This window comes from Calonectris borealis, chromosome 2 (genome assembly GCF_964195595.1).
Source record: "Calonectris borealis chromosome 2, bCalBor7.hap1.2, whole genome shotgun sequence".
Classification (NCBI taxonomy): Eukaryota; Metazoa; Chordata; class Aves; order Procellariiformes; family Procellariidae; genus Calonectris; species Calonectris borealis.
In genome coordinates, this window is record NC_134313.1 from 59,219,366 (window position 1) to 59,231,605 (window position 12,240).

The window sequence follows — 12,240 nt, forward strand, 5'->3', positions numbered from 1 at the left end:
TTAAACATCTGTCCCATTAGCTACTATTAAAAACTCTAAAACCAGGATAGAGATTATTAAAAAAAAATTATTACCTTCTTAGCTTATCCAGCCAATGCCCTTTGATTTCACCAAGTAGGTGAGTATCAGCTAAAATTATGGTTTTTAGGACTGAAGTTGAAGTCTCTTTTTTACCCATGTGAGCTCCACCTTTCACTTCTGGCCATCGACATTGAAAAATTACCACATAATAAATTAAAAATTCACAAAATATTAACACTGAGCTGACAAAGCACACAAGTTTCAGCAGGAAACAGAGCCTCTTCTTCAAAGGCAGACTCTTCACAGTGGTCAAGCTAGAACTCAGCATTGCAGTACCAGCATAAGACTCTTTCCCAAGTCTGGCTCAGTTCTCTCTCAGGTGAAAACGGCAGCGGCTAGTCAAAGGATCACGTTGAGCTTCCTATCAGTACAAAATCCCTGGGAAGAAAATACAAAATAAAGTATTCATTAAGCTAGCATTCCCTGTGAAAAGCTACCATGTAAGGCCTACAGTGTTAGCTTCTTGTCACCCTGAAAGATTTGGAAATACGTAATTGACCTAAAAAGCAAAGTTGGTCTTCTGCTTCAGGTACACAGCCGCTGAGCATAGAACTGCACTCTCTCTGACCAGCACCCAGGCAACTAGTTTAAAGCCAGTCAGGATCTTGGTGCATGATGCTTTTTTAAAAACTATTCAGTGAAAACATTGTGAGTAGGGGTCAAAGATAGGTAAAGACAGAGCTTAGCTTCAACAGCAGCAAAAAAAAAAAATGCATTAGGATCCATATCATCCTGGCCACTGCAACGCCACATGCAACCACTTTCTGGCACAAGTCACATAGCATGACTACGCCAAATCAATGCAATTACCACCTTTAATATGGCTCTTGCAATAATCTCCAAGAACCGAAAGCAATTTACTATCCCAGAACAAGTTTACCGGAGCCTTCCAGGAACACGGGCACAAATACATGACTAGTTAACTAATGCTGCTTCATTTCTAACAAGGGGAAAACAAGAAACATCGAAGCCTCAGAAATAGAAACTGCACTACAGCTGAAGAGAAATGTGGGAAAATGAGCGTAAGTTGGTAAGCTTACTGTATTTACTGATTCACTAATCCAAAACAAATGTCTTCACTCTGATAAGTCACAACTGTAACAGGGCTCATTGATTGTTTCACTTGTTTACAGGCATTTAACAGAAACTCATTATTCCTGGTGTAAGGAGGAAATACCCACACATTCACGGTTCTGTTTCTTCTACAGTCCTTGGCAGAAACACTTTTCTAGTGTAAGTGCCCGCAAGAAACAAGTATTTCACCTGAGAGGACAGGGATACTAGCTTATCTTTCAAGTAAAATCACTCAGATTCCATGCGTAACCTCTCAGGGTTTCAGTCTGAAGAGTACTGCATGTCTGAAAGACCCACTTTTTACGGGTAAGCAGTATAGCATGGTCACAGTGAAAGAGACTGCAGGAGAGCTATAAAGATGTTACTTCACATGCTCACGAACAAACTTCTAGAGAAAGCCACAAAGAAAAGTCCTGTCCCTGCCCAAGAATGGGATTGCAATTTTGCTTTCTACAGTAGAAAAATTCTAACATAGGACTAATACCCAGGATGTTAGCAATTACAGAACACAGTACTCAGTTATTAGCAGCCAATGTTCATTTGAATTGACTAAATTTGATTAGAACTGTGAATACTCAGTACCTTTGAATATTTAGACCCTAAATATTAGGAACATTAGGACAAAATTACAGAACCACACAAAATTAGGAGATCTTTTCTAAAATTCTGGTCTCAGTTACATACAGAACACAGAACAAAACTTAAATTGATTTAATGTCCTATGCCCTAGCCCATTTGATTGATGTCTCATGGAAATCGAAAACTGACATGTGATTATCATCTTATTTTTCCAACCAAAACCTCTATTTGATAATAGCCACTTATTTTCAGACACGAGCTTCCCATATCACCACTACAAAGTACTCATTCAAGACAAAGAACCATTAGTCTGCATCATGTAACATTCCTAATATGCGTTATTTAACACTAGCATGACTAATACTTAATTGCATGCAATTCAGTTCTATCTAAACTTAGTTTAGCAGAAGAAAGCCACTGGCCAGATGTCACAATTTCACAATACAGAGGAACTACACACAAAGGCTGATTAACTTGTTTAACATTAATCTCACCTGCACTTTAACTAACAATAAAAATCAAAAAGATCTTGTTTGTACATCTCACAACAAGGCAAGATTAAAGCAGAAATGACTGTTTAACAGACACAGCAACAAGGACAAGAGACAGGTAAATTCTTAACTAAGCACACAAAATCATATGGCCTTATCCTGCACAAACTGCACCTACCCCAGAATTTGGAAGTAGAATCTGGCAGTCCTAGACAGTCTCCTCTTCCAAGAAGAAGAGTACTAATTTGAAGAGAAAATGCCAGTAAGTTGTTTAACTTGCATTAGGCATATCAAAAGAAAAAACAAACCAACATAAAAACCCCCTATGATTCTTCTTATTCACAATCTACACAAAGCTTAAAACAAATACAACCTGTCATTTTGCTATCAATATCTATGCATTCTCTAGAAGCTTTTCATTACATTATTTTTCACACAGCAAATTTCTGCAGAAGCTGTCCAAACAGCTACAGAGCTGCAGCAAAAAGCAGCTTTTTACAGATCGGGGGGGCGGGGGGGGAAAGAGAGAAGGGGGGGAAAAAAAATCAGATCTTCAGAAGTTAAATGATCCCATCAAATGCAAAAAAAACCCCAAACCCTGCAATTAGTAGAAAAGAAAAATATCTTCAAGGCAAAACTGCCATTTTTAAAAGTCACAAGCAGCAACCAACACAATGAAAACCACAGTGCCAGTCACTTCTACACACATTCCCTGTCCCGGCATTTCTGCTGCTAGCTATTACTATTTTGGAAGTTGTGCCACACATTTGGAAGATGCCAGAGGTCTCCCATCTGCACCCTACATTTCCAGCTTTCCCGATAGTGAAAGAAAAAAGAAAAGAGGAAAGAAAAAGGAAAACAAAAATCACAGAAGGTCAGTGATGCAGAATGAGCTGAAGGACAACTCCTACTACCGGCTGGCAGAAATCCCTGCCTACCGCGCTCTGCCACCTGCCAGCCCACGGCTGCTGACATCCCAGCCGAACTGTGTGCTCAGGACCGCGGCTGCACATCTCCGCGCACCAAAGTAAAAGCAGCTTAACCGGCAGCCAGGCACATGCAGTAGTAATCCCAACCTCGCACACGGGTACCCACGGACCGGAGACCCACGTCCTCTCACACGTGATGGCAGGTCAAAAATAATGCTGTCAGACTGCACACACGCTTGCAAGATGGAGGTGTGGTTCAGCACGTCGCTGCACAATACATTGCTACTACTCCCCCTTGCATGGCTGACTATTAAGATTAGACTAGAATCTGGTTTCTTCCTAGAGCTTGAGGATCTCAGTTATGAGAAAAGACTGAAAGATTTCTCACTGTTTCTTGTTCTAAATATATGGGAGTGGCCTGATGCAAAACTGATGATTTTTAAAAGTTTTAAAAGCTCATCATAAAGGTAAGATCAATATTTTCACCATATTATTTCTTTTCAATTGTTTGGACAGAGAATGTACTCTATAATGGAAAACTCTGATCTTCAGTAGCTGGCAAACAGCAAAATTCTGCTAGTCATGACAATTTTGTATTCAGTCACCATATACATTCCTTAGGCAGGGGAGAAATAACCTTGAACTTGTCCTCATCTACATGTTTTAAGAATCATTCTGCATTTAAAAATCACCCTGTGGACGAGGACAATTACTGATTCATTTAATAATGTCACCAAAGTTTAAACATGCTAGAAGTATAACTTTATACCACAAAACTGTGGAAAAAAAAATGCTCAAGTGACTGGCGCTCAAAAAAAAGTTTGATGCTTTCCTTCTCCAGCGTTCATGTTTATTTTGCTTAGTATGTATTAGATACAAAAATATATTAGATACATTTTTGCACTTAAAATACTTCCATTATACATGCTATTCTTCCTATTTTCATCCGTCAAGCTTACTGGGAACACACACTTGCATCACTTCTCTTCTCTTTCCCTTTTCCATCTCTGTTCAGCACGTTACCCGGCTTTCATTTACAAGTGAGCCAAGAACGAAACGAGGGAATCCTGACACAATGGTCTATAGCCAGACCAGGAAGCAAGTAGTTCTGGAGCTTTACCCTCTCTCTTACTTAGTGAATCTGTAACTCTGAACACCTCATATGCTTTGAGGCCCATTTATTTTATTAATTTACAACTACATAAAGCTGTCCTAACAAGCAAAGTGGGATACAAGAGTCCTAATCCTACTCCTAGTCCTGTCCCTAATGAGCATGCAAGTATTTTTATCAAGCTAAAGAAGCTGTATTAGGTTATAAGCAAGCTTAGTATTTCTAACCTCGTGATAAAGTTTTCACTCAATTCTCCCATCACAGATTTACAACTTTCAGACAAATATAGTTCTATAATGTAACTACGTTGAACTTTTGTGAAATGTAGTTACAAACAAGTTCAGGTTCAAATCTCACAAGGTTTCCCTTCTGCAAGGTAGACTTGCAACTGGGAGTTGTCTCTTGTCATTCCAAGCTCCCTCCCTCTGAAGCAACATGACATTTCTACCTTGTGAACTGTGACTCTCTGCACTCCAGTTTCCTTTCAGCACTTCAAATACCAGAGCTCTTCAAATACCTCATTCTTCAATCAAATAAGAGCTTCTGATGAATTCTTGTTTTGATACTGCAAGACAACTCTGACACATCTTTCTGAACACACTCTTTCCAATTCTAAACTCTAAATCCTTCCTTCATCCACAAATTTTAACTTATTATTGTGATTAAAGAAAAAACTCCAAGCCAGGATTTAGCATTTTTCTTTTAAGAAATCCCTTTGTAATAATTTAATGATAGAATTAATTTCTGTCCGCATTGGCACATCCTTAGGGCTGCAATTCATAAAGACTGCCAAATCTACAGATCTACTTTGATTTTATACAGTTTACAGGAAAGGATAAATTGGGAAATTCTTCAAATTAAAATACAAAGATTTTACCGTATTTCCATAAACATCCACAACCACTCCTGCAATGAATGTATTTTACAAGTGTGAAAGAGAGAGATATTGAAACTTAGTTGAAGTTATACAGACCACAGTTTATTTAAAAAACATATAAACAAAAATCAAAGGGGCACAAAATACAAAAACATTTCAGAGCAGCTTGTCATATTGAGATCATATTATTGAATCCATAATATTATCAAAATGTGGTACTACATAAGCCATGGTAGGTATAAAAAAAAATGTGGAAAATCTACTTGCCATTACATTAATCAGTAGTTACAGATGTGCTGTAAAAGGAAGTCCATACATTACACTTATTTGTTTCAAGCACTTTTCATACTGATTATTCAGTTTCACAGATTCCTGTACAGCATGCTTTAGATCTTCTATCTCTTCAAAAAAATCCTAGAGAAAGCCAGAAACATTCACATTGAAGTTTCTTTCAAAGACATTCTCAATAAGAGCTAGTCAGCATTTCAGTTGTTCCCAAGTTCAAAGACACTTCCTATATTTTTATTAATATATAGTCAAGTTATGCAAACATAGCTATGGTGAGATACAGATATCAACTATAACCTTACATAATAATTTAAAACTTTGCCCTGAACACATAATGCAAGCAGAATTCAAGTTATGTTAGAGCCTGAAATACAGGCTAATAATAGGAAAGATGAATTAAGAGAAGGAAAAAATGTTGATTTATCAGAAAGCTACACAATGACAGTCCAAAATGACAAGGGAATAATGTCAACCTCATCTGTGCAAAAATATAGCTATATGTGCTGAAGTCAGCCGGTAGTAGATAACACACCATTAACTTTGAAGATCTGAAAGTTGCAAGATTATAAAAAAGGGACAACAAGCAAGGAGACAGATAAGGAGAGTAACCTAAGGAGGATGATGTTAGCACTTCAACAAGACAATACTAAAGACTTTAAGATGGAAAAAGGGATACCATATTTAGACCCAGAAAGATATAAAATATTTTTAGACCGTAACTGCTTTGTAAATTCCTAGTATGAGTTTAGAACCTTAAGTACAACTACATTTTGTTAATGAATGTCCTATTTCAGAATAGGGTCTATTATTTATGACTACACTATGTTAAAAAGTCTCATTTTCATATTGAAAAGGGTCACTGATAAAAAGCCATAACCTCAGATTTATATATTTCTCTTCTGAAAGATGAAACTTTCAGCCACAAGTTGTCCCTAACTCCCAAACACAAGGATCTAGAACTCATCCTGGCTCAACGTTCTACAAGTTTCACATCTAATGAACTATCACCATGTTTTACTGTTACCCCTGTAATGAAAGCTAGCATAATATTTAGCTTGTGAGAGGGGATTGCAAGATAAGAAAACAGATTCTCAAAAAAAAAAAAATCAACACAAGACTTGAAGAATAAGCAAAAAACAATTTAAACAAGTTTGTTGCTGAAAATAAAATCTTAGGTCAGTACATTAAACCGAGTCCTCTATAGCTAGATAAGATCTCTTCATCTTTTCACATAATTTCAAGAATTACCAAATTTTCACACTTCCTCTTTCTATATCTGTATGGACAATCTATCACGAAACCTCCAAGGCCCTCCCTCTGCCCTCCCCTAAGCTTAAGGTTCTGTCAGAGGCATAACTTTGACATGTTCAAGAGAAAATAGTTTTTCTCTCACTGACATCATGAAGCAATAGAAGTGATCATTCAAAAAAATATTTTTATTATGTCTGCAAATGCCTGTTGGAAGGAATTAAGACTGTTACCAAGAGTTACAATTTTAATGTCATAACAACACCAGACAAATAACCTCTCATGAAGGAAACCAAATTGCCCAAACACCAAAAGAAAAAAATCCACAAGAAAATCCAGCAGTTTAAAACAAAAAAAAACCCAAACAAACAAACAAAATTGCATTATTTCTCTTCCTTAGCCGAGCAGTATTGTAGGACATTAATGTTTCAAGGAGTCATCCATTTCCATTTCTTTCTCAGAATGTTACAAATTGATTTTTTTTATGTATTTTGCTTGATAGCAGCATATGTTCAGCCTAAAGATAAGTTTCAGTTCAGGCAGAAAAGTTAGTTTTTCAAAAATCACCTATTCTTAAACTTGTCCTAAAATAAATTACCTTGTCTAATCCGGCTAATTCATTTTTTAGTGCTCTCCTTTCTGTAGACAACTTTTCATTTTTCTTCTTCAGCTTTTTAATCTCCTTCAACAATAGCTCTATATTCAAATAAAAAATATAGACTTCAACCATTACAGTCAACCTCCCCCTCATATGAATCATATTACAGCTAAAGAGCTGCCTACGTTTTGTGATATTAGAAAATTATGGTTCAGCTTCTTAAAGTACCTTTTTCAGAAAGTGATTTATTCTTAAGAATTGGCCCAGCACACTCCCAGGTACTATGAAAGATAACAGGATCTGTCAATTGGATAATCTAAATCTGCCAGATTCTTAGAATGTGGATTATTTTACTTTAAAATCCACAAAACATACATCATATGCCTTGATTACCTTTTTCTGACTTATGAGAGGGTCACATTAGCCCTTGCTGGCAGCGCATTTCCTGAAAATTATGCCTAGATTGTATGATCTCTTCTCTCTCTTTTTTTATGCTTTGAAGTGGAACAGGATTGCACCTCAACTTGTGGATTTACTTATGTGAGGAAGAACATGTTCAAACCAGTATTGTCTGGGTTTGTCCCACATTTTAAGGCTAAAAACAGGTTCTTTTGTGTATCAGTGTCTGCAAATCAAAGAATGGCGCAGCAAACATTATCTCAAAGAGATCTGCATAGATACAGCTTACTGGAATAAATAATAAATAGAACTAAATACAGCCATGCACTCCCACCCATGATTACACCCACATACGAGTTTCAGAAAAAGAGAAAAGCAGCAAACACTTATTTTTATCGCAAACAAATGCAGGGCTGGATCCATAGATAGGACTTTGATTATGAGATGCCATTTTTACATAACAGGTTTTCAAAAACGAAAAACATTTTAGATACTGCTGGTTGAAGTAGAAGAAATAACCTGGAGTGTGCCCTTGGATCTGAAATGAAATGCATCATCTGTGATGGGCATACTGGAAACAACATGATCAGAATTAACCGTACCATTACCTAAATATTTACTGCAACAGGATTCCTTCTTTTTAGACATGTCCCTGCGAGATGTTACTTCTCCCTCTGGGGTTCGACTTCTTTTTCCAGAAACAGCACTAGTTTTCCAAGAAACCTTTTTACGTTCCAATTGCTCAATTCTTTGCCTCTGCTCTCGAAGATTATGCTCTAGCTCATGAATTTTAATCTGTCAAGAAACTAAAATTTTTTTAAAATGCATAGAACACAGTTCAACTGAATACAACTGGAAACACATCCTGAATGCAAACCTAGAGCTTCCAATTGCTGACTTAAACTACATTCATCCAAAGTGTCTGAAAGGAGAAAAAAATACAGCAAGCAAAGTTCTGCATACATCAAAAGTGTTTTAAAAAAATCTGTTACTGAGCACATGCTCGCAAGACAGTATAAATGTACATGCACAAAGATACTAAACCTTGTCGCACAATAAAGCCTACTTTTATGGCAGCAATTGCCAACTTCTAAGAAAAAGTACTTATAATCCAAATTATAATGAATATTAATTTACAAACAAATGAAGCACATGTTCCAGACTCCTAGGAGGAAATTAATTAGACTGGTCAGCTGTAACACTTGATCAATGCCTGAAGAGGCCATACCTACTCAAAGCTTCTTGAACCACTCCTGGCCACACAAGCCTACCTTTGCTCCAGTTATGATGTGAGTCTCTTTGCACAGCAAGCCAACAGATCTTGCTACCTGACAGAAGACTATTTGCCTTCGTTTGGTTAGCTTACTGCTGGATTTCTGAAATAAATCAGCTCATGACACATACAGAAAAATATCAGGGCTGGTGCAAGAGAGGTCGGAAGATGCATATACAGTTGGAAGGAGGGGTAGGTAGGTGAGTAAAGAAAAAAGCAAGGAAAGGGGAGACAGCTTTCAGTTACAGACATACCAGTGACAGAGTTCACTTTCAAAGGGAACTACGGACTACTTTCCCTAATCTCAATGGCATGGGAAACAAAAATGAGTATAAAAAGAAAAACATGGTCTCATTTTACAAATGTAAGAAATACTTTTCAGTCTTGCTAAAAGCTTATGTTTGGCTATTTGATACCATCTCCTACAAATTCTACTTACAGTGAGATTTTTAATTGCTTCACTTTGCTCCTGGTTTGTTTTGATTTCTTTAACGTAACGTTTCTGTAGATCGTTATACATCTGAAGTAGTCTAAAACAGAAGAAATGCATAAATTGCAATAAAATACGGAAGCCAATAAAATGTGCATCCTTTATGATAAAAGTATTACAGATGCCCCATAGAGATCACTTGGACTATAGCTGTACTGTAGAGACTCGTAAGATGGGTGTGAATGAAGTGTGACCGGCAACACAGGAAGAGAAAGCAGCAGAAAAAACAGCAAAGTGGGAGTTAAAAGAATGGCAAAGATGACAAAGAATCCCTTTCACTCAGCCAGACTGAGGATCTTGCTGTTTATGTCCAGCCCACATGGCCACATTCTGATTAAACCTCAGTACAAACAACTTGTTGATGGAAGACCCATACACTAGCAATAGGAGGGTGGCAACGAGTTTGCAGCATGTCACATATATCATTCCTCTCCCCGTTAGCACAACCGGAATAGCAAAAGCCCACTCCTAAAGGATATAAAAAAGTTTGTCCAGAAACTAGTTTCTTGCCACCAATCAAGAACCCATGATGAGGACTCATGAGGCAGCGTCCCCAGCTCTCCATACTGCACACAAGCAACCCTGGCCAGATCACCTGGACACACACATCTCATTGCTTCTAAGCAATATGAGTGAATGAAATCTATGAGAAAATGAGTATGAGTGGGTAAAATAAAGTAAAATGAACAGATTTGGGATATTATATTTCGCTTTGATATTATCTTGCATCAAGTTCTGCTACACTAATTTCCTACAGTATTTCATAGCATTCAGTCTACATATATTGGGCCCATAATGTAACTGATGAACACGAACAGACATTTTTCCTATTTTATCAGGAATTCGAATAAGAGCCAGCATTCATACCAAGTCATGACTGTGCACCACAAGCAGGATAAGCGATACTAGTAGAGAACAGCTTTGTAAAATAACATACAAATAGATGCTAGGAAAAAAGCTAAGTCAGGTTATCTATGTGCAACCTAATACAAAGCAGGTCCAGCACTAGGTTCAAAGCATAACTCAGACTTCTTCAGCATAAGCATCTAATTAGGTACTCAATTCAAGCCCAGAGCTAGACACCCAGCCTTCCTCTGTAGTTCACAAAGAGAGTCTAGTGGACTGCAAAGGTATTTAAAAAAAAAAAGAAAGAAAAACAAAAAAAACAGGCCTTCTACAGCCACCTAAAGGAAACACTAAAAACAGGGTGCTTGAATAAAGAGCAGTAGGGACTGCCTCTATCTTTGTAAGATCGACAGCCTACAGCCCATTTCTGTAAGTGGACAAAAAGCAGCCTTTGAAAGAATGAAGCAACCTATTTATTTTAAAATTAAGTCATAGACCAACATTTTATGTAGCATGCCTAATTGTTAAAATGTTTCAATATACATTTCAATATACAAAATGTATCTTTTGTATCACAAAAGCAGTTACAAGAGTTTATTCCTAGCATTAACTGGCAAACTACAGTAAGTCGTGGTTCACTTCTAAACTCAATTAGACTGAAAAGTACAATCACTTGTGTGGCCTATTTTGAAAGCAGGACTAGCCTATAAATTTTATATATTTATAAATTTTATATATATATATAAAAATGAGCTATGAAAATGAGCTAAGAAAGCTCCTACAAAATAGAAAATGAAATTACATAATTTAGGTTAAAAATCTACAAAAAAGATCACGTGTGTGCACACGCATCATGGAGCTTCCTTAGCTCATTCAATTTCTCTCAGTGAAAGATTTGAGAAAGAAATCCATTTGTTCTTTGATTAGCGATATTTTCAAGATTAATCTAAGATTTAGTATTTCCTTTTAAAATTTAAATAAAATTATTTTCTATTGTTTTAAAGGCTGAAAGCAGCTTCCATAACAGTAAACAAAAATTCTACTGACTTAACCATGAACAACATATTCTACTCCAGAAAAGAATGTTTAATTCTGTGAAGAACCAATTTCCAAGAACTCACCTGACACTGTCACCCTCTAGATGAAGATCCTTGCTGTATCCACCCTTATGCCATAAATGGGTTTCTGTTTGAACTTGAACACTTAATTGAAACAAACACAACAGCTTAATAAAATTAGATTTCACAATTATAATTGGGTCAAACAAAGCAACTGAAAAAGGCTAAATTACTTTTCAGTTTGATGTGACAATAGAGATTCCCATGCAGGGTCATAAATGCACCAAATTTAAACTTGAAATTTTTTGCAAACAGGTATTTAAATCGTGGCAGGACACTCTTCAAAACATTAGTGCTATAGTTTTTCAGGTCCTAAGGTCCCAGTTTCTGAATCTTTTAAATAGTATTGATGCAATTTAACCACCTTACTACTGTTTGTCAGCAAAATAGTCTAAAACTCTTTGCAGTTAGACAGAGACAGCATGTGGGCTAAGCAGGGGTATTACTTACTGATACTAAAATTGTTTGGTTTACTAAAACAATGAATTTTGTCCAAGTTGCCCCAACCATCCTTTGTTCCTTTACATGCCTCCAGCATTCTCCATCCCCACTATCCTGTTCACAGACAGCCCCTCAAAATATGCAGAACAGATAAGGCCTACTTCATCTGAAGAATAACAAGGTACAAATCCTGAAATATTGCACTTCTTTTGACGCAAAAAGTAATGTGTGACAATTCTTACTCTCTGCTTGTGACATAGTCATGCATTAACTGCTGCAGATGCAGTTTTTCTTGGATCTGACCCAGATTCTTTTCTAGCTCCTTATTTTTTATGTGTAGTTTTTTCAACTTCTTGACTAACTGTTCATTTTCATCACTGAGCTGAAAAGGAAGAGA

At 36.8% G+C, this 12,240-nt stretch overlaps 1 protein-coding gene across 6 annotated transcripts in view; it reads right to left on the bottom strand.

The window, feature by feature from the left end:
• MPPE1 (metallophosphoesterase 1) overlaps positions 1-12,240 on the bottom strand; it is a 31,945-nt gene that overhangs the window by 8,793 nt on the left and 10,912 nt on the right. For 3 of the 6 annotated variants that reach the window (XM_075142113.1, XM_075142108.1, XM_075142112.1), the window contains one exon: positions 75-459. In XM_075142113.1, the coding sequence (XP_074998214.1) occupies positions 75-349 (275 nt within the window). In that variant the 5' untranslated portion in view covers positions 350-459. Of the gene's footprint in view, positions 1-74; positions 460-5,409; positions 5,557-9,387; positions 9,479-10,496; positions 11,396-12,240 lie in introns of those variants that run through there. The other 3 variants (XM_075142111.1, XM_075142110.1, XM_075142109.1) reach the window with 3 other exon arrangements.